The sequence below is a fragment of the Oncorhynchus masou genome, chromosome 24, assembly GCF_036934945.1.
Source record: "Oncorhynchus masou masou isolate Uvic2021 chromosome 24, UVic_Omas_1.1, whole genome shotgun sequence".
NCBI classification, from domain to species: Eukaryota; Metazoa; Chordata; class Actinopteri; order Salmoniformes; family Salmonidae; genus Oncorhynchus; species Oncorhynchus masou.
In genome coordinates, this window is record NC_088235.1 from 61,523,536 (window position 1) to 61,546,275 (window position 22,740).

The window sequence follows — 22,740 nt, forward strand, 5'->3', positions numbered from 1 at the left end:
CCTACAACGTTCCCCACAGTCAGCGAAGGATCAACAAAATCTTTGACCTTTGACTAATTTCAGATAGTACAGCTGTCTAAACCCTCACTTGACTAAAACTCTATCTCATTGTGATTAAGGTAGCAACATACACTATATAGTAAAGCATGTAATATTTGATGTTTACAATATGTGAATCTAGGAATCAGTGGGGCTGACTGAAGTCTGACTGGAACAGTGAGAGAAGAGATAAACCAGAGGCAAAGGTCATCGTTGACGTACACAATCCCATCTACACAGAAACACACATGCACATCACACACACACATCAGATTGAACCCTAACCCCTTTGTTAGTGACAGGGAGGGATGTGTCTGCCAAAGAGTTAACCAGTATCCAGAGCTGACCTAATCTTTTGGCAGGACAATGGTGTTTTGTAGGGTCTGTAGAATGCTAGGAGATGGGGCATGAACTAAGAAACTGGGCGTGGGTGCAAGCTGTCCCCATTCCGCCACCAAAGGTTCTTTCTAATGGGCTGTGTAGCACTCGGCCACCCCCTACCCTGGAGCATTGAGGCTTAGATGGCTGGGAGGCTCTGTTCCATTCAGCACAACTCCCTGTCTATCTGATGATGACCCTCTTGGCAGGCCAACCACTGTTGTTCCTGGAAAGGCTACCAGGGGACCTAGCTGAGCTTCCCACACAACTCTCCTTGCGAGAGAGAGAGAGAGAGAGAGAGAGAGAGAGAGAGAGAGAGAGAGAGAGAGATTATCCCTGCACCCACCCTCCCCTCCCTCTCTCTCTGTCCCGCTGGTTGTCAGGCGTCTCTTGACTGCCTCTTTTCTCTGTTGTTGAGTTTTGGTTTATTAGTGGTATGCGGTAATAACATGTTCCACAACCAGCCATCTTCATGCCTCTCTCTCTCTCCCTCTCTCTCCTTCTCCCCCCCCCCTCTCTCTCTCCCTCTCCCTCTCCCCCCTCTCTCTCTCTCTCTCCCTCTCCCTCCCTCTCCCTCTCCCCCTCTCTCTCTCCCTCTCTCCCCCCCTCTCTCTCTCTCTCTCTCTCTCTCTCTCTCTCTCTCTCTCCCCCCTCTCTCCCTCTCCCCCCCCTCTCTCTCTCTCTCTCTCTCCCTCTCTCTCTCTCTCTCTCCCCCTCTCTCTCTCTCTCTCCCCTCTCCCTCTCTCTCTCTCTCTCCCCCCCTCTCCCACTCTCTCTCTCCCCCTCTCTCTCGACAGTCATATCAATGGTCCCTGTCCGAACCCACCATCCCCCCACTTTTCCTCTACTTCTTTCCCACCCTGCTTAAGTTCTCCTCTTCAGAGCTGCTTACGGGGCCAGACAGTCAGCCCCTGATGGAGCCAAAGAAAGTCAAGCTTTAATGCTTAATGGAGATAACCATGTTCACTACGTAAGAGCCTCCGCAGTGTGCGTGTGCCTGAGTTCATGCGAGTGTGTGCACGTGCATGTGCATGTGACAGTACACCATTTTTTTTTTTTTTTTTTTACAAAATCAATTAAGGCAGCTGTAACTACAAGCATTCCTACAGATTATAAAGGATATGTTTTCTTCATGCTGCATTGACCCAGTGTGTCACTACACACCATACCGTTCCACAATGATTACAACTCTATCTTCATGCCCTTCATACTAAATGTTATCCGTGTTGGAATTACCTTCCCTGAAAAGAGCTACAGGAGTAAAGCTCTGCTGAGGAGTCCCACCCTAGAAATAACCCCACCCCTCCGTTCACCCCTCAGCCTCCTCCCAGATAGAGGGCTTTTGTTCTGCACCTAATGTTTTCATTAGGAAACTGGGCGAGAGAGAGAGAGAGAGAGAGAGAGAGAGAGAGAGAGAGAGAGAGAGAGAGAGAGCGATAGAGAGAGAAGGAAGAAAGGAAGGGAAAAATTGCATACAGTCTAGGTTAGCATTCAGGAGATTTTGGGCACTGAATACACTGTGAGTATTTCTTTCTTTCTTCCCCATATTTCTCTTATTGCAAGCACCAGTTAGACTCTACTCTTACCCTCCAGCTCCTCTCCTCCGCCATGACCCGCCCCGCCACCATCTCACTTGGACTTCTGCTCCTCCTCATTGGCTACACAGCAGCAGGTAAGATATGTGATTCGGTGTGGCTGGGGTTAGGGGTCATAGGGGAATGAGCAGGGGGCACAGCAGATGTGTAAACAAACCATAAATAGATGTGCGGTTCACTCTGTTAGATTCTGTTCTAAGTTGTTTGATAGAAGTGCCATTTTCTAAGTGACTTTGTAACAGTGTAGTGATGAACAGTACTCACTATGCAGTGGAGTTGAATAGTTCTTTGTGATGTCTAACCTTACATGAATTGGAGATCTTTCCACTGTAAAATGGGCTGATTCTTCAAGGAATATCCATCTTGGCCATTCAGGATCTGTCAATCAGCATATAGATTACAGGATATGTGTGTGCGTGGGTGACAGTTGGATGAACATGTGTGTGTGTGTGTGTGTGTGTGCGCACATGATATATATATAGATAGATAGGTAGATATTTAAAGTATATATATAAACAGTCAAAGGACACCTACTCATTCAAGGGTTTTTTCTTAATGTTGACTATTTTCTACATTGTAGAATAATAGTGAAGACATCACAACTATGAAATAACACATAGAATCATGTAGTAACCAAAAAAGTGTTAAACAAATCATAGTGTATTTTATATTTGAGATTCTTCAAATAGCCACCCTTTGCCTTGATGACAGCTTTGCACACTCTTGGCATTCTCTCAACCAGCTTCACCTGGAATGCTTTTCCAACCGTCTTGAAGGAGTTCCCACGTATGCTGAGCACGAGTTGGCTGCTTTTCCTTCACTCTGCGGTCCAACTCATCCCAAACCATCTCAATTGGGTTGATGTCGGGTGATTGTAGAGGCAAGGTCATCTGATGTAGCACTCCATTACTATCCGTATTGGTCAAATAGCCCTTACACAGCCAGGAGGTGTGTTGTATCATTGTCCTGTTGAAAAACAAATTATAGTCTCACTAAGCGCAAACTAGACGGGATGGCGTATTGCTGCAGAATGCTGTGGTAGCCATGCTGGTTAAGTGTGCCTTGAATTTTAAATAAATCACAGTGTCACCAGTAAAGGACCCCCACACCATCACACCTCCTCCTCCATGCTACATTGTGGGAACCACACATGCAGAGATCATCCGTTCACCTCCTCTGCCATCTCACAAAGATACGGAGGTTGGAACCAAAAATATAAAATTTGGACTCATCAGACACAAGGACAGTCTAATGAACATTGCACATGTTTCTTGGCCCAAGCAAGTCTCTTCTTCTTATTGGTGTCCTTTAGTAGTGGTTTCTTTGCAGCAATTTGACCATGAATGCCTGATTCACGCAGTCTCCTCTGAACAGTTGATGTTAAGATTTGTCTGTTACTTGAACTCAGTGAAGCATTTGTTTGGGCTGCAATCTGAGGTGCAATGAACTCTAATGAACTTATCCTCTGCAGCAGAGGTAACTCTGGTGCTTCCTTTCCTGTGGAGGTCCACATGAGAGCAGGTTTCATCATAGAGTGTAATGTTTTTTTGCGACTGCACTTAAAGAAACTTGCAATGTTCTTGACATTTTCTGAATTGACTGACCTTCAGGTCTTAAAGCAATGATGGATTGTCATTTCTCTTTGCTTATTTGATCTGTTCTTGCCATAATATGGACTTGGTCTTTTACCAAATAGGGCTATCTTCTGTATACCACCCCTACCTTGTCACAACACAACTGATTGGCTCAAACACATCAAGAAGGAAATAAATTCCACAAATTAACACACCTGTTATTAATTGAAATGCATTACAGGTGACTACCTCATGAAGCTGGTTGAGATAATGCCAAGAGTGTGCAAAGCTGGCATCAAGGCAAAGAGTGGCTACTTTGTATAAATATAAAATATTTTTAAATTTTTTAAAAATCAAATCAAATTGTATTAGTCACATGTGCCGAATACAACAAGTGTAGACCTTACAGTGAAATGCTTACTTACAAGCCCCTAAGCAACAATGTGGTTAAAAAAAAATATGAATAAGAATAAGAAATAAAAGTAACAAGTAATTAAAGAGCAGCAGTAAAATAACAATAGCGAGACTATACACAGGGGGTACCGGTACAGGGTCAATGTGCATGGGCATCGGTTTGTCAAGGTAATTGAGGTCTTCCTGTGTCGAGGTAATTGAGGTGTTTAACACTTTTTTTGGCTACTACAAGATCACAACTATGAAATAGCACATATGGAATGTCTTCACTATTATTCTACAATGTAGAAAATACTACACATTTGGAAAAAGTAGGTATGTCCAAACATTTGACTGGTACTGTATAGAGAGAGATTACACTCATGAGGTTAAAACATCTGTTTCCTAGTTTTAATGCAGCATTGACCTTTCTCCATGTAGTACTCATCGGTATTGAATTTTTTACAAAAATCTATTTTATCCTTATATGTCTCATGTTTATCTATCATTCCAATCTTGTTTACTGCTCAACGAAAATCGTAAACATTTTAGCCCCCCCTCCGTATCCTACTCTTTGAGGACTTGATTGGGCTTGAGTGTGACTTCATACACAAGGAATGGCCAACACATGGAACCACACACTAGTTCTTGCTCTCTCTCTGCCAACCCAATATTGATTCAGGAAATACTCTGGAGATCTGACTAACAGCTTGTTAGTCTCTTTTCCATGGGCGGGTCTGTATTAGGCAAGCTCTGGTTTGTGGGACCACTGGTGTTGTGTACAAACTGACCTAATGCTCTGGCTCTGGCTGTATTCGTCAGTATTCACTCCACTGCACGTCTTGCCCTGTCTCCTGTGGCCAGCGCAAACACACATGTAAACATGAACACCCCACAGAGACACAGACACAGGCCAACACACACACACCATCTTCCAAACCTGTCTCCCAGGGCAGATGGTGTTAGATCAGACTCTTGTGGGCTGTTGTGTTTTCCCTTTCTATGTCCTCTGAGTGTGTGGGTCAGTATTTCTCCAGGTGCAGCTGTGACATAATACACATGAGTGTGCACTTCATCAGGCATGTTATCATCTGCCTTTGTCCAACACATACTGCACACACACGCACACACACACACACGCACACACACACACACACACACACACACACACACACACACACACACACACACACACACACACACACACACACCAGTGGCGTAGCACAGTTTCCTGTTGCCCCTCGTGAAACTATTGCTATGGGGCAGTGGCAGTGGTAAAAATGTGCAGTTTTATACATAGGGATCCTATTAAATTACTAGTATTCTAATTCATAGTGAAGGGCTGCTCTGCCTTCTTAACAACACTGTCAACAAGGCAGTTCCTACAGGTCCTAGTTTTGTTGCACCTGGACTACTGTTCATGCCAGATGAGGCTGGTGGCTTGAAAAATTGAGAAGGATGGGAGACCCACGGTATAAGTACGGAACGCACGGAGATGTCAACGTGTGTTTCAAAAATCTTGACAGAGTAATTATTTTAACCTAAAGCATTTAATAAAGACATGTATAGTACAAGACTATAGGGAATGGGAATGAGAGGGCTACTTACATAGTGTTTGGAAGGGATCACAGCAGTGATTGAATGAGGTATGAGGCATGAGTTGAGGTGTTCAGAGGCTTGACTTCAGTGCAGGACAGGATTTGACTGGGAAGACAAAAAACAATAGACAGTCAGACAAAAGAGCTAAGAATGAGTTAGTCCAAGCAAAGAGTAAAATCATTTATGTGTAATAATGTGATTGTATATGTGTATGTGACTGACTCTGAGAAAATTGATAGGTCACAGTGCTTGTAGAGGAAACATTCAATGTGCCAGTGGATGAGCAGGCACATGAGACGTGGCTTCAGTTCATGTCAGGAGAGAGTTGACAATGGTAGTGAAGTGGTCGTCACCTCTTAATTGGGGAACAGGAGGGGACTTAGCTGTACATACAAATAGCAGATACAAATCCTGTCAATCTGTAGCAACCTTATACTTGTTCATATGAATTATATTTAGACTAGATTAGGAGGGGGATTTCCTCTACCCAGACACATAGACAACAACTGATGGACAATAGAACTCACAGGGCTGAGCTAATTTGAGCACATTCACTCCCGAAACACAAATGGACTATAAATACATGAAGTTATCAATTAGTTACCCTGACCAAATGGACAGCGCACATAGGCTGTATGCAGTTGATCAGACTGAAAATTGGTCTCGTTTTCATCCCATTCAAGCATGTCAGATCTCTAATGTTAGGGTGAAGCCTAGGCTGCTATAACATTTATGTAAGTGGGTTTTTGCTTGTGTCTGTCCAGAGTGGTTGTGTTATCATCTTTGCTAAATAAATACCTGAAGAAAGTGGAAAACCTACTTGAGTTTGCGCAAAAAAATGCACTGCCTCTTTATTCTAACTTTTAATGGATGATGCGATGGAAGCTATTGAATTGATTTTGACATCCCAGAAAAAGACAGTAGAAAGTTCCATATGTTCAGCAAGTAAATCAAATCAAATCTCATTGATCACATAAACATATTTAGCAGATGTTATTGTGGGTGTAGCGAAATACTTGCGTTCCTAGCTTCAACAGTACAGTAGTATCTAAAAACGATTCACAACAACACATCTAAAAGTAAAATAATGGAATTAAGAAATATATAAATATTAGATTGAGCAATGTCGGAGTGGCATTGACTAAAATACAGTAGAATAGAATACAGTATATACAGTGCCTTGCGAAAGTATTCGGCCCCCTTGAACTTTGCGACCTTTTGCCACATTTCAGGCTTCAAACATAAAGATATAAAACTGTATTTTTTTGTGAAGAATCAACAACAAGTGGGACACAATCATGAAGTGGAACGACATTTATTGTATATTTCAAACTTTTTTAACAAATCAAAAACGGAAAAATTGGGCGTGCAAAATTATTCAGCCCCCGTAAGTTAATACTTTGTAGCGCCACCTTTTGCTGCGATTACAGCTGTAAGTCGCTTGGGGTATGTCTCTATCAGTTTTGCACATCGAGAGACTGAATTTTTTTCCCATTCCTCCTTGCAAAACAGCTCGAGCTCAGTGAGGTTGGATGGAGAGCATTTGTGAACAGCAGTTTTCAGTTCTTTCCACAGATTCTCGATTGGATTCAGGTCTGGACTTTGACTTGGCCATTCTAACACCTGGATATGTTTATTTTTGAACCATTCCATTGTAGATTTTGCTTTATGTTTTGGATCATTGTCTTGTTGGAAGACAAATCTCTGTCCCAGTCTCAGGTCTTTTGCAGACTCCATCAGGTTTTTTTCCAGAATGGTCCTGTATTTGGCTCCATCCATCTTCCCATCAATTTTAACCATCATCTTTGTTAAAAGAGTGAAATATCCAATAAATGTTGTTCCACTTCATGATTGTGTCCCACTTGTTGTTGATTCTTCACAAAAAAATACAGTTTTATATCTTTATGTTTGAAGCCTGAAATGTGGCAAAAGGTCGCAAAGTTCAAGGGGGCCGAATTCTTTCGCAAGGCACTGTACATGAGATGAATAAAGCACTATGTAAACATTATTTATTTGGGCCGGCAGTGTAGCCTAGTGGTTAGAGCATTGGACTAGTAACCGAAAGGTTGCAAGTTCAAATCCCCGAGCTGACAAGGTACAAAATCTGTCGTTCTGCCCCTGAACAGGCAGTTAACCCACTGTTCCTAGGCCGTCATTGCAAATAAGAATTTGTTCTTAACTGACTTGCCTAGTAAAATAAAGGTAAAAAAAAATATATATATTAAAGTGACTAGTGTTCCATTATTAAAGTGACCAGTGATTCCAAGTCTATATATATATATAGGGCAGCAGGGTTCTGTAACCGGGTGGAACCCGTCTAGTGATGGCTATTTAACAGTCTGATGGCCTTGAGGTAGAAGCTGTTTTTCAGTCTCTCGGTCCCAGCTTTGATGCACCTGTACCGACCTCTCCTTCTGGATAATAGTGGGGTGAACAGGCCGTGGCTCGGGTGGTTGATGACCTTTTTGGACTTCCTGTGACATCGGGTGCTGTAGGTGTCCTGGAGGCCAGGTAGTTGATGATCCGGTGATGCATTGAGCAGACCGCACCACCCTCTGGAGAGCCCTGCGGTTGCGGGCGGTGCAGTTGCCGTACCAGGCGGTGATACAACCCGACAGGATGCTCTCAATTGTGCATCTGTAAAAGTTTGTGAGGGTTTTAGGGGCCAAATTTCTTCAGTCTCCTGAGGTTGAAGAGGCACTGTTGCGCCTCTTGTGATGTGTACGCCGAGGAACTTGAAGCTTTCCACCTTCACCACTGCGGTTCCGTCAAAGTGGATAAGGTGGAAAGCTTCAAGTTCCTCGTAATGTGTAATTACTGTCGCAAGATCCTTGGAGTTGCACTTGTTAGAGGAACTATCCCTCTCGTCTTGTCTTTTTTCCTGAAGCTTGAATCTGATGTGGGCATTTATATGCTCCCTGATTTTGTTTTGGGGTTTAGCTCACTGTAGGTCACTGTACCCCTCTTTTGCCCAAGGATGACTTTCCAAAAAGCAGGCAAGCCCAGAAATATAGGCGGCTTGATGAGAGGCTCCCTGTTAACCAGCTACTGTTATACTTTTGATACCAATTGGTATTGGACGCCCTCACCTTTTCATCCTTCTTCATGAAACTGATTTCAGGCAGAGGTCGACCCTCTGTTTTAATTCACTTCTTCAGTTGCAAGTAGCTAGCTACTGCTACTTGCTACTGAAGTTAGCAAGGCAAATTGAAATAAATTGCATTAGCTGGACACAAAAATACATTTCTAAAACCAAGAAAACAATGTATAATCTACCTCCTCCGTCTCCTGTAACTTGAATAAACTAATTTGAATTGAATAATGTCCCCAAAAAATGTACAACTATCATTTTTCAATCTCTAATCTAATCATGGCACCAACTCACCGAGCTTCTCAACACAGAGATCGTACTTCCCTTCCTCCTCTGAGGGGCCTTCACTGGTTCAGTCGTGTGGTCAGGTGCCATTAAGAGGGACCTTGGAAAATGGACAATTGGCTTGGAACAGGGTTTTCCGAGGGTTTTCCGCCTAAATTCTCTCCACGTTCAGAAGATCATTAGTTATTAAGCAAGTGAGCAGTGTTTATATGGGGGGCAAGGAGAATTTAGTCAGGATTAACATGTATTGCTATTTTGATACGAGGCTTATTTTCTCTAAATGAAGTTTCGTACTGCTTAGGCTGTTAAGAGTGTACCGATACAAGTGTGATGCACGTCGCGGCAACTTAGAGAAAATACATTTTATGTCGGAGACGGTCTATGCATATTCATGAGACTAGCATAGTGTCACACCCTGGTCTATATTTATTATGTTTATCTTCATTTATTGGGTCAGGCCAGGGTGTGACATGGGTTTATTTGTGGTGTGTTTCGTCTTGGGGTTGTGTGGGGTGTATAGCATAGTCTATGGCTGCCTGAGGCGGTTCTCAATCAGAGTCAGGTGATTATCGTTGTCTCTGATTGGGAACCATATTTAGGTAGCCATATTCTTTGTGTGTTTCGTGGGTGATTGTCCTTCGTGTCCTTGTTCCTGTCTCTATGTTAGTTTACACTAGTATAGGCTGTTTTGTTTTTCGTTACGTTCTTTTTGTTTTGTAGTATTTGTATTGATACACGCTGCATTTTGGTCCGACTCTCCTTCGCCTACAGAAAACCGTTACACATAGCATCTCAATTTCCATTGAATACAAGCGGTTGACGTCAACACCCATCATTGAATATTCAAAATAGTATTCAAATAACAAGATGTATCCACCTATCCAAAGAGAGTAAAAGGCGAGCGCTTGAGAGCTTGCCGTTCCACTAAGGGGACCACAAATCCCATTGTTAGAGCGGAGACATAGGCATCTCGTCATTATATCTAGTGTACAGTATGTTGTATGTAAATGTCTTTGTCTTGTGTTTGTAATACCCTTCAGCGTGCACAAGGGCTTGGGACAATATATAGTACGCAAGAAATGTCTAGCTTAAAGACCTATGTTAAACAGTTCTGTGATGTGATGGAAACCAGATGCAACAGGAAGTGTGGCTGAAGAGAATAGAAAGGACACCATACAATAGATTATGCATGGTCTATGCTCCACTAATTATTAAGAAGAAACTTGTCTTCACAGACATACGGACCGCACATCCCAGCCACATTCATCGGCAGAGATCAGAGCTTCAGCTCACAGAGAAAATAGGGAGGCTCTTTAAAAGGGTCTGGGTGGTTAATTGGAACCATGAAACCTGGATGACCAAGATAAATAACCTGGTGGAACAATGTATATGGAGGTTTCTTCACCACACCCAACCCATAAAGGTTCAAGGTTGATTCAAAGTGAGACCGCCTTCCCTTCCAGACAAAGGGTTGCATCAAAGCTATGCCATTTCTAGTAGTAGACTACCAAGCCTAAAGGTAGCAAGGTAAAACACAGGCAGTGATGCTGCTCCTTAATGCTAACCCTGGATCAGTGGCATCTCTTCTAAACAAACTGGGTCATGTACTGGTGAGAGTGAGGGTGAACTGATCCCAACTCAGTTTGTGGCAGTGTGATGTCAACAGAATGGCATGTGGTCAGAGGTTGTGGTGAACTGGATAGCTGTGCTGCAGGCTGCCTGCAGAGCAGAGATGTAGAGGTAATAGAAAACACTTGGAACGGGCTGTGAACCAGTCAGAGGGAGAGAGAGAGGAAGGAGCAGGAGAGGAGACAAGAAATACTTGTTTTGGTGACCTTTAGAGATTAGCTGGATGAAGATTTATAATGGAACTCAAGCTGTGGATAGAGATAGTAGACAAAAATACACTGTGCATTCTCACGCCGAGGGAGAATTTGAGAATTTTGCTGTGCTGGGTAATGGGGTCCATACATACTACAATGTATCCTATAGTCTAGGCTCTATGTAGGATACTAAGGTGTTGTAAAGGAAAGATAATATCAGAAATACTGTTAGAAATATTGTTGTATTGTATGGAAAATGATGCCTTCTCCGCTATGTTTTCCATCAGGACCTGAATCTGAGCTCCAACCCAGAGCTGTGCGGTCGAGTGCCTGTCAGGACCACAGTACTCTTCATGACAGACTGGATGTAGTGGAGAAGGTAGAGTAAGACGCAATGCTTTTCACGGGTCTCTTTCTGTCACACTATAACAACATCATATGATGGAGTTACAAAGCTGTCATAAACCCTTTATCTGCCTTTTCTTGATAAACATGTTGAAAAAATGATTTGACCTTTACATTCCTATTTCTAATAACTCGAATAAGAAATAGAAATATAATTTCTTCAAGTTTATGTTTTATAAGTAAATTACAGAGCTCTACCACATGGTTGAGAAGTCACATTAGAATGGCAATTTGCATGGGATTTTTACTAATCTCAAAAATAGAACATGAATTACTTCAATGGCTTTCATAGGTAAGCATTGGTAGTAAACAAGGACTGATTTCAAATTTGAACATATAATGGTACTGTTGTGTGTCCAAATATGAATATTCAATTACATAATATGGTTTTCTTGAATTTGAAATGATCTAGGTCAGGGATGGCCAACTAGCGGCCCAAAGCCCCCGTTTTGTAGGCCCACAGATCAATTTCCCCCAAAAATTCAATTAAAGTTCGGAACTCAGTCAGGGTCTCAACTTAATGTTGAGAGTTAGAATAGTAGAATAGACAATTCATTTTGAAATTTGGTTGTGCATCAGCAGTTTCTCTCTTGTTATGTCAGTCACTGACAGTCACTGAATTAGTCCATGCCGACTAAACATTTTTAGATTGGTAAATTTGTCTAGCCAGCTATCCAAACGTGTGGTAATCATGGTCGAATTATGGACCCGGGGACCCCATTGATTTTGTAAGTCACTCTCACTCAGATATCATATTAGTCAGGCCAAATGTAGGATTGCAGGAAATTTGCTTAACAACCGCAAACATTTCTCTCTACTTTATGGCAAAATGCTTAGAATGAATGGAAATTAGCTCTAAAACTGCTCATTTTAAATTAGTAGAATTGCATGAAGTTTGTTATAAAATTGCAAAATCTTCCCTCTGCCACTTGGCAAAATGTGTCAAATTGCATCAAACTTGCTTTAAAATGACAAAATGTTTTCTATGCCCAATGGCAAAATGTTTAGAATGAATGGGAATTAGCTCTAAAACTGCTCATTTTAAATGAGTAGAATTGCATGAAATTAGTTAGGAAATTGCTAAATCTTTACTCTTCCTCGTGGCAAAAGAATTGCATCAAACGTGCTTTAAAGCTGCGACATTCTTCTCTTTGCCCCATGGCACAGATGTGGGTGCGCAGAATCGCCAGCCACTGTGCCCCCACCCCCATCGAGGTCGCCCGTCCCCGATCCAGGTTTTTCCATCATGTTTCCACAAGATCCGACTATATTTTGAGATAATGAATGACAAAGAGCAGGTTTTAATGACTATTATAGGCCTTATTTTACAGGTGACCTTTCATCTGAATATTGATTAATTGACCCCATGGGCATGAAGTGTGGTTTAACCCATTTGTTGCCAACAATCCAATCATATTTTTCACCAAAATAAGTATTTGTTATAAAAAATGTTTGTGCCCTATTCTTAGTCCAGCGTACTTTTTAATGACATATCAACTGCCTGGTAGAGAAATGTACATATTCCTACTCTTCACGGTCTCTACTAACAGGGATGGTGCAATATTCATCCCGCACCATCTGAATTCCTGCCTTTTATCCCATATCTTTGGTGACTGATTTTGAGTTTTCTTACAGCCCTCTGCGTGGGCCAAGTTAGTGCCACAACACTGAACTTCAGCAACCCAAAAGGATACCAAGTATGTCAATTGCTGCAGGAAGGCTGAGGGAGTTGACCAATCAAGTTGAAGTAAAGATTTATTTTATATCCACTTCTAAATCCACTGTCAAATTTAAATCAAAACCAAATGTCATACTATATGAGGGGGATATAACATGGTGCTTTTCCAAAAATGTAGCCTTTTGTGGCTACACTTTATAATGATATTCTAATTCTTATTAATTATTTGTTAAGCATTTATGTAGGCTTCAATAAACCATAACATATATACTTTGCTTTAAAGTGTGACCTATCTTTCTTTGTATCTCACACACAAATAAATCTAGCCTTATTTAAAAATAGTTTCACATTTCCCAATTTCCAGGGCAGACATTCAATCATCCAAGGAATTTGGGAGATTTCCCAGTGGTTTGTAACATTACTACATTGTATCATTTTTTTTATGGTGACACTAAAATAATCTGCACTATTTCCTTAAAAGGAAACGTTTTTTTGTACTAACAATGCCCATCCAAACCACTCAGCAGTGGAAATCACTCAGTTACAAAAAAGTATTGGTTCACACCGCCCAGGGAGTATTGCTGTTGAATGAGTATTGACTGATTCTGAGGAGAACCTACAGTACCAATCAAAAGTTTGGACACACCTACTCATTCCAGGGTTTTTCTTTATTTTTACTATTTTCTACATTGTAGAATAATAGTGAAGACATCAAAACGATGAAATATTACAAATGGAATCATGTAGTAACCAAATCAAAATTCTTCAAAGTAGCCGCCTTGATGACAGCTTTGCACACTCTTGGTCTGTAAATAGCGAACTAATGGAACAAACGACAGTGTCGCATCTCTAGCAACCAGAAGATGAGAAAGTAGGAACTTGTTATAAAAAATGAAAATAAAAGGCAAAAATGTATATTTTCTGCTGGTGAATGTGTGCTTTCATATTGTTTTCTTTGGAAACGGTGGTATAAGTGGGATAAACGCCTCCATTCTGTACATTACCTCGGAAAAATTAACTCTGCAAAGAACTCTGCGTCGTCCATTATTTCCAAGGCAATGTACAGAACGTCAGTGTTTATCCTTTATGTAACAACGTCACATTGATAGGCTACATTACATTTTTGCCATATTGCTTACTATCCAATTCTTTCAGATCTGCACTCAGATGGGTCTAGATTCTAGGGGTAGGACCTATAAATCAATGTGAGTTGAGCTGATAATGACCCTGTCTGTCCCCTGCAGCGTGTAGAGGACACAGTCCAGAAGCTGGAGGATGAGCTGGCTGTGCTCCTGGATGCCATAGATGCCCCTGAGTGGAGCCCCCTGCTGGAAACTGCTGGAAAACCTGTGGTGGACATCCTGGATGGCCAGGGACTGGGAGAAGGTGTCGACTCCTGAGAGAGGAGAGATCTCTGTTGAGGGGCTATGCTACTTCACTCTGCTCTGATGAGGGTGCACCTGGCAAGGACAGACAATGAAAGATACTTGAATGTACAATCTTTGTTTTTCTGGACTTGAAAGTGTACACAAACTGTATAAAACAAGCGCTTTGATGAGTAAACACAGGCTTAGTATGTATTCTGTGCAACAGTTGATAGATCACGACACTAATGCTTACTTGACTGCATAATACACTCCTCTAATCCTCAGACACTCTCATCCTTTCTTCTTAGACTAAACCGGAATTCCTACACACAAGGGTAACTGTCTCAGCCTCTCAGGATGGCTACAGTTCTAAACAATTGATACGTTGTTTTTTATCTAGTAATGTATTCTGTTCTGTGTGGGATTGTGTCCCTTTCTCGTCCCATGCCTCTGTTCCACTCCCTGGTGCCAGTTGAGAGCTACACATGCAGCACCGAGCCACAAGGTAGGCCGTGCCCTTTACCACAGATCAAGAATCAGGTTACACAACCCCTAACCTAAACCATTAGGGAGGCTTGAAATAACACCCAACCTTGTATCAGTGGTTAAGGGCAACTAATAATCTCAATGTGAATGAATGATGAAAACCACTAGAGTACTGGAAGGATTTTATTTATCAAAGCAGCTAAAGCAACATGTTTCAATACACAGAGCAGTTTGAATAGGTACAGTACATGGTTTCCACTGAGACCCAGGCTAGTTGCAAGTGTATTTATTTTAGTCCCCATAAAAATCTTACAGAACATGTTCAAAATCGAAACACAAAGAGAAGAGTGGTCATAGATTTTGTTTTCTCAAAAATGGACACCACAATACTAAAATGTTGCTACAAAGATAAGACAGTAATATTATCTGTGAGAGCGTTAATCCTTATCCAGTTGATGGGAAAAGTACTGTGGTAATTGGGCACTCGTTCTATCACAATGCTGTTTGAAACACCCAGGTAAATATACTTACAATTTTATCCAATAAACTAGCATTGTAAACACAATGGTACAAACATAAAGATTTTTTTTTTGGGGGGGGGGGGGGTTAGGCAAGCAACATCCAACCAGGAATGGAGATGCATTTGAAATGATATCAAGGGAATGACATTAGGCTACAATATTGTTGAACTTAGAAATAAACTACAGAGCAGGGCTTCCATTAAAATCAATGACTATTCATTACAAGCAATCAACACAATTCCATGGCCATTTCTAGCACTGGAGACATTCAGTCAAGCTTTTTCACCTAGTCGTCAGTAGTGAGGACAATGTAAAGACATGTCGAAGAGCAGTATTTAAGACTTTTCACATAGCTAAGGGCAGACTCACACAATGCCCCAAACCCTTGGCCCTTTTCCATATACATAACAAAGCACAGAAAATCTAAACTTACCCACATTGGAGCATAGGAGGGCATAGATACTGACTTATTCAATCATCCACTTAAAGAAATGCCTGTGCACTTGAACATATTCTTAAAACAATCTACGGGATGCCAAAAGTCACTGCATATCATCTAAAATATCATGGCATCCATATAACACTGGGAATAAATGATTTGTACAGTCGTAGGTCTTAAAATCCGTTTTTAAAAAGCAAACCTAGACATCACATAGACAGGCAAGCAGGACAGGGCTACACTGATTATATGAGGCCTCTCCTCTGTCAATCATCAGAACACAGGTGAACATCAAGGAATTCTACTGCCTGAAGCTTGCATGTGCACATACTGTAAGCCACACAAACCCTAGTGGTTGGCTCTCCTACAAGATCTGCTTTAAAACAGTAAATAGAGGTACATGCAAAAATGCAGGGTTCGAGACGCTATCGGGGTAACTAATGAGCTTATTTTCACAGGAAGTCAGATTATTATTTTTTTTACCCCCATATAATTGAATAATATTTTATTTCCCCCAAAAAAACATTCCTTTATATATAATCACAATAAATGCTTGTATACAAATGATAGTATTTTCATTCACAGAAGGAACAGTGGTTCTATGCGCTACAGAGAGGAAACATACGTTCACACACAAAGTTCTTAGAAATGGCTATGCAAATGGTAGAAAAGCTTTGGCATATCTGCCTACAAGTTGTGCCTGCACACTTGGAAATAAAATGAGTACAACAGTGTATGAACGTTTGGCTTCATACTGCTCTCCATTTAGTAACATGTATGTTTAGTAAGCAGTCCCACATACAACTGTGGAGAGTTAGGTTAGGCTATTTACACCTTACTTTGTTAGGCCTTAGGGTTTTTAAGGTGGGCGATGCTACATGTTCCCAGATGTCCAGGCTGAGACGAAGGGCACCACCTTAAAAATGTACCACTATCCCTATTAGGTGACCGTTTCAACCACACAACTAATAATACTGCCCCATGATCATTTTTCATATGGGAGTGATCGAGACAATCATATGAGAGACGATTGTTCAAATGTCATCTTAGTCTAATAAGGGACGATGTTCAACTACGACACTCTTCTGTAGCTATTCAATAGAAGTTGATCATGTCTGATCCATGGAAAAATAAAAGACTAGAACAGGAAAAGCCTCCCAAGGCGAGGTCAATTTAACTAAACCCTTATGGGGTACACTCAATATGATTCTTCTTCTATGGTCGGATCCCCTGGTGGTGACAATGTTTATGTTTAACGTATAAGAACTCAAGCAGTATGAGCATGTAACCCACAGTGGAGCAGTGGGATAATAGAACCGCATCTTGGCAACAGTCACAGAGGTCGACGGTGAGGGAAACCTTCCATTTACACCACAGATGTACTAAGTCCCTCTAACTGACAGGGCGTTTAAAAAAAAAAAAAATGTCTGGAAGAAGGTTCCGTTGGAGGAGCGTAATCGCCGTAGTAATAATCAAACCAGCATGCGGATGCATAATATAGTCACAACTAACGCGTAATGAATGGCTATTGATTAACAATCAACACCACTTAAAAATGGGTCTACGATATCGGATTGAACGAGTGATTTATTTTAAATTGCAAAACCTCCTTGTCCCGAATGGCCCATACTGTTATTGCATGTATCTATTAGAAGACTCACTTACTGTGATTGGAAAACAACATTTACCCTCCTCTAAAAGTCTCTTTCCACTGCACTACCTTAGGAAGAGAATGACATAGAACATAGTAATATAATAGTTATTCTATGTCTATGTGCACTGCACTGTATAATTGGCATTGTGGTACTTGAACAATTCTATACTATAATTGAAATGAAAGGCATTTGGAGAAGGTAACCGGGCAACAGTAATAGCCGTTCAGAATAGGAGGACTGCACAGAGAGTAGGAGAGGGATTGCACGAGCTACACAGGCAACTGTCTAACTCAGTTGAATAATTCAGTATGTGAGTTTGCAGAGGTAGCTACATCTACTCGAGGCTAAAAAGAGCGGGAGCGCAAACAAAAGGCAAATATTTAAAAAGAAACTCTTAAACCTGGCTCCTAATTTCTCTGTATGTTGTCATGCTCATATATCGTGTGGCTTCTGCTTCTTGTTATCCCCTCTTGTAGTGATACCTTACTTTCATGCTGTACGTTGCATAGAAATGAGTTAGAGCTTATTCTAGGGCGCGGAGGGCGGGACCGCTCTGTAACCCTGCAGTTTCATTCATGCCTTAACGGTGGATGCTACAGAAGAAGAAATAGGAGAGCCATTTTGTGTCCTGCTGTGCGTTGTTGTTCTGCTGTGCCTTCCAGTTCCTCCAGTCATCATGGCTACATAGGAGAGGTTAGAGTATCTATAGGCATGGTTCCACACACACACACACACACACAGCAGCCTGAGAGACCACCAGGTGGTGGTGTGGTGCTAGCAGCTGCCAGGAGAGGAGCAGACCGAGCCGCACATGCTTAGTTTGGAGGAGGACTCGGGTTCAGGATCCTCATCCTCTGTGCCTCCCTCAGCCTCCCCGGATCCTTCTCCATCACCATCATCACCCCCCTCGGCAGCTCCTTCAGACTCCCCTCCCTCTGCACCCTCCTCCTGCCTCTTTTTCAACCTGAGAGACATACAGAAACAGTTCAAAGTTTGGACACACCTACTCATTCAAGGGTTTTTCTTTATTCTTACTATTTTCTACATTGTAGAATAATAGTGACGACAACACAACTATGAAATAACACACATGGAACCATGGAGTAACCAAAAAAGTGTTGGGGGTCATACATACATACACTACCGTTCAAAAGTCTAGGGTCACTTCGAAATGTCCTTGTTTTTGAAAGAAAAGCTAAATTTTTTGTCCATTAAAATAACATCAAATTGATCAGAAATACAGTGTAGACATTGTTAATGTTGTAAATGACTATTGTAGCTGGAAAATGCACATTTTTTAATGAAATATCTACATATCTAATATCTAAATATCTATCTAATTGCAAAAGGGTTTTCTAATGATCAATCAGCATTTTAAAAGGATCAACTTGGATTAGCTAACACAACGTGCCATTGAAACACAGGAGTGATGGTTGCTGAAAATGGGCCTCTGTACACCTACGTAGATATTCCATTAAAAATCAGCCGTTTCCAATGTCTACACTGTATTTCTGATCAATCTGATGTTATTTTAATGGATGAAAAAAAGCTTTTCTTTAAAAAACAAGGACATTTCTAAGTGACCCCAAACTTTTGAACGGTAGTGTTCATACATACATACATACATACACGCATACATACATACATGCATACATACATGCATGCATACATACACGTACACGCTCAACCACACATGGGATAGGAGAGAGGGGAAAAAATGTGATTAGAATACATAGTGGGAGTCTGTGATATACTATCTGTCTAGAGATTATGCCCAAGTAGTAAAAATAGAACTCAAGCTCCATTAATTACAGCAATAAGAAAACTAAATTTGCCATGCAGGAAGAATTCAAATTATGCTGCAATCTCAGACAGGTAAATAATAAATGAGGTACTCATTTTTTTTATTACATGAAATATGAACTATCACCACCAGTGTAGAATCTCTTCATATAAACACCTCATTAGGACAACAATATAGGGTCATAAAACTGCTATATATTTTTGTACCGCCATCATTACGTCGAGGTAATGTACAGAGCATTTCTATATTTATTGCAGAGTGATGTCACTGGAAGCAACATTGAACAGGGAGGATGTACAGTAGCGCATAAACAGCTATTCACCATAAAATGATGACGGCAGAAACCCAACTCTATCGTATGGTTGATTCAGAACACCTCCTTCTAACCTTTGATACGATGACCACATATTGCATATTGTTCTGCAAATGATAGATTACATGGAGAAATGACCATGTAAATATTCATTATATCATCTTAGTGCTTATGTCATACGTTAGGGATAATCAACAAGGGGGCTTATGCGCTCTCGAAAAGAATGAATGGCGTTCCACGATGCGATACAATAGCGGAGAGGAACTAAACTTCCACGAAATTGCATCACGTTCCAGAGTACCCAGAGCCCCGAGTTGATTATCCCTTTTATACCATGGCTATAATTTAACACATTTGCCACTAGAAATGTGTTCAACGTCCACTGAAGTAGCTAGCAAGTTACTACAGTAATATATTGCTACAACAGTTGCCTTGGTAACCAAACAAACAGACGTGCTAGTTTAGCTTACCAAAACATTGGTCCTAACTTGATTTATGAAAGTTCAATTCAACAATGCCAAATTATGTTTTCAATTCGACTTCTGCTTTCAAAAGCTGCTCAAACATAGAAAAATGGAAGAATTGATTATAGCCATTGACTTCTACCGTGCTGATATACTGTGCATTATAGGAAAATAATGCACGCTCAAGAATGCCCTTCAAGCCAATCAGGAATGAGTATTAAACAATACCATGGTATAAATAGAGCGAAGACTGATGTAACAATGTGTTGTTTTTTATTGGTCTCCCAAGTTCAGTAATTGGGTCCGCGTTTATATCGTCTTAGTATATTATAGAACTAACAATGCTTGGGATATTCATAAATATCTATTCATGTGTATGTCAGGTTGCCAAGACCTTATGTAGGTGTTAAGTCAGCCTTATGCATGCCACTTTAAATACAATTTCCCTAAATGGTTGAACATGAATGTATTTTTAATTGGTCTCCCAGGCAAAGTGTTTGGTTTGTGGTCTTACTTCTCACGGTTGAAGATCATGAACTCAGACTGCACCACTTCAAGGCACTCCTGTAGGTAGTCATTCTCCTGAGGGCAGTAAAGAAAGGGAACAGCCATCATCATCACACACACATATAAGGTGCGACAACGGCGGACGAGGAGATACATTTCACCTCAAACAATCACCAGCGAAACCTGAAAGATTACAAACACCCCCTTCTTCCTCTTTCTTCCCTACTTTCAATAATGATTGGTGATTTGTTTGTGTTCTTTCCCTCAAATTAGACGTTTGGCACGGGACAAAAATAGAAGTTCATATTTACAAAAGCACTTGGGGGCATCACAACACCACTGAAGGCTTCATAATTTAATAATCTAGGTAATAACCCAGCCGCCTCACACACTAGAAGGCCCGGAGTAAGATGGGGGCTATTGTTAGAAGATACAAGTTTTACTGCTTTTACAGAGCCCAGAGACCACCTTCGATAACACTGAAAGTCGACAACAATAATGTGGAGCTCGTAATGAGAGGCTTGGCGGATGAAAACCTGGCACAGCTCATAAATATGGATGGACATGGTAAATTGTGGCCGCAATAACAGATAATAAAGTGGGTTTCTTAAAATACTCTAATCATGCAAGCAAATAACCGGTCTTCAAGACAAAGAGATGATATTAATGAAATGAAGGGACAAAAATAACAACTGGGGAACGGAAGGCTACAGAAGGCACCCTGGACTCTGAGTAAACCAACACCTGCCATCTGTCCAATACCTCAGGTTAAAGCACTATTTACAAGGTTTGAATTCTTTAGGGTATGCCGTAGCAAAACAGTTTGCAACGGAAAACAAAAATAAACGTTTCTAATTGGACAAGTTCAAGTAGTAACCTCCAAGTTTCAGTCCGTTTTCTTCAGTTTGGTGCCTAATGAACATGACCCAGGCACAGTCAGTAGTGACTGGGTGATGTGACACTCACCGACTGGGAATCCTTGCTGGCTTCCCGTGACCTGTTCTTGGCCAGTCTCTTCTTCTTCTTGTGGAGGGGACGAGATTCTAGTATCATCTCCTCCAGCTCAAAGGTTGGGTCGCAATGCAGACGACCCTTCTGTGGAACCAAGACACACAGTACACTAATGAATGACTATACACTAATATAGGCACACATACACGTACGGGCGAACGCAAGCATTACATTGTACTGTGTACTGTATTTGTGTATATGACAAATACGGTACATTCGGAAAGTATTCAGATCCCTTCCCCTTTTCCACATTTTGTTATGTTACAGCCTAATTCTAAAATTGACTACATAAAAAAAACGTATCAATCTACACATAATACCCCATAATGACAAAGCAAAAACAGGCTTTTATAAAATTATATTCAGACCCTTTGCTATGAGACTCAAAATTGAGCTTAGGTGTATTCTTGAAATGGCCTAAAATCACCATGCGCAATGCCAAGCTCACCCCCAAATCTACAGTACAGTACACAATGACATTCTAGACGATTCTGTGCGTCCAAATTTGTGGCAACAGTTTGGGGAAGGCCCTTCCCTGTTTCAACATTACAATGCCCCCTGTGCACAAAGCGAGGTCCATATAGAAATGGTTTGTCGAGATCAGAGTGGAAGAACTTGACTGGCCTGCACAGAGCCCTAACCACAACCCCATCGAAACACCTTTGGGATGAATTGGAACGCCGACTGCAAGCCAGGCCTAATCGCCCAACATCAGCGCCCAACCTCACAAATGCTCCTGTGGCTGAATGGAAGCAAGTCCCCAAACCAATGTTCCAACAACTAGTGGAAAGCCTTCCCAGAAGAGTGGAGACTGTTATAGCAGCAAAAGGGTTGGGGGTGGGGAGGTTAACTACATATTAATGGCCATGATTTTGGAATGTTCGACATGCAGGTGTCCACATACTGTGTTATGTGAGAATCAGTGTTTATGGTCCACAAAAGGTGAAACTTCTATGCTCCTCCGTGATAGGTTTATGGTCCATACTTACATTAGGAACGAACCCAGCATCTATCTTCTTCTCGTAGACAGCGTCCCAGTTGATGTCAGAGAGGTAGGGAGCCGTCTGCATGTGAGACAGGCTGGAGAAACGATGCTCTGGATTCACTGTCAGCAGCTGGAAGGCGTGCGCACACACACACACCTAATTTAGACCCATTAAAGATTCAAAAGAATATCATCTCTACAGAGAGATACACATCATTCCTTCCTAAATTCCCCTCAGGGATTAATAAAGTTGTATTGAAGTGAAAAAAAAACCTTATGACTGTAGACAAGACAAGTTGAATGCTAAAATCAGATCCAATAACCTAGG

General features: G+C 41.3%; 2 protein-coding genes across 2 annotated transcripts in view; one reads left to right on the forward strand and one right to left on the reverse strand.

Annotated features, from left to right (window-relative positions):
* The first annotated feature begins 1,755 nt into the window (after positions 1 to 1,755).
* Positions 1,756 to 16,407, forward strand: LOC135512438 (placenta-specific protein 9-like). Its single transcript, XM_064934465.1, has 4 exons — positions 1,756 to 1,936; positions 2,011 to 2,089; positions 11,065 to 11,156; positions 14,105 to 16,407. The coding sequence occupies exons 2-4, from the start codon at positions 2,026 to 2,028 to the stop codon at positions 14,258 to 14,260; spliced, it is 312 nt and encodes a 103-aa protein (XP_064790537.1). The 5' UTR covers positions 1,756 to 1,936; positions 2,011 to 2,025; the 3' UTR covers positions 14,261 to 16,407.
* LOC135512437 (serine/threonine-protein kinase 32C-like) overlaps positions 14,879 to 22,740 on the reverse strand; it is a 94,124-nt gene continuing 86,262 nt past the window's right edge. The window contains exons 9-12 of the mRNA XM_064934464.1: positions 22,417 to 22,542; positions 21,383 to 21,511; positions 20,424 to 20,491; positions 14,879 to 18,292 (exon numbers count right to left, since the gene is read on the reverse strand). Of these exons, the coding sequence (XP_064790536.1) occupies positions 18,103 to 18,292; positions 20,424 to 20,491; positions 21,383 to 21,511; positions 22,417 to 22,542 (513 nt within the window). The 3' untranslated portion in view covers positions 14,879 to 18,102. The remainder of the gene's footprint in view (positions 18,293 to 20,423; positions 20,492 to 21,382; positions 21,512 to 22,416; positions 22,543 to 22,740) is intronic.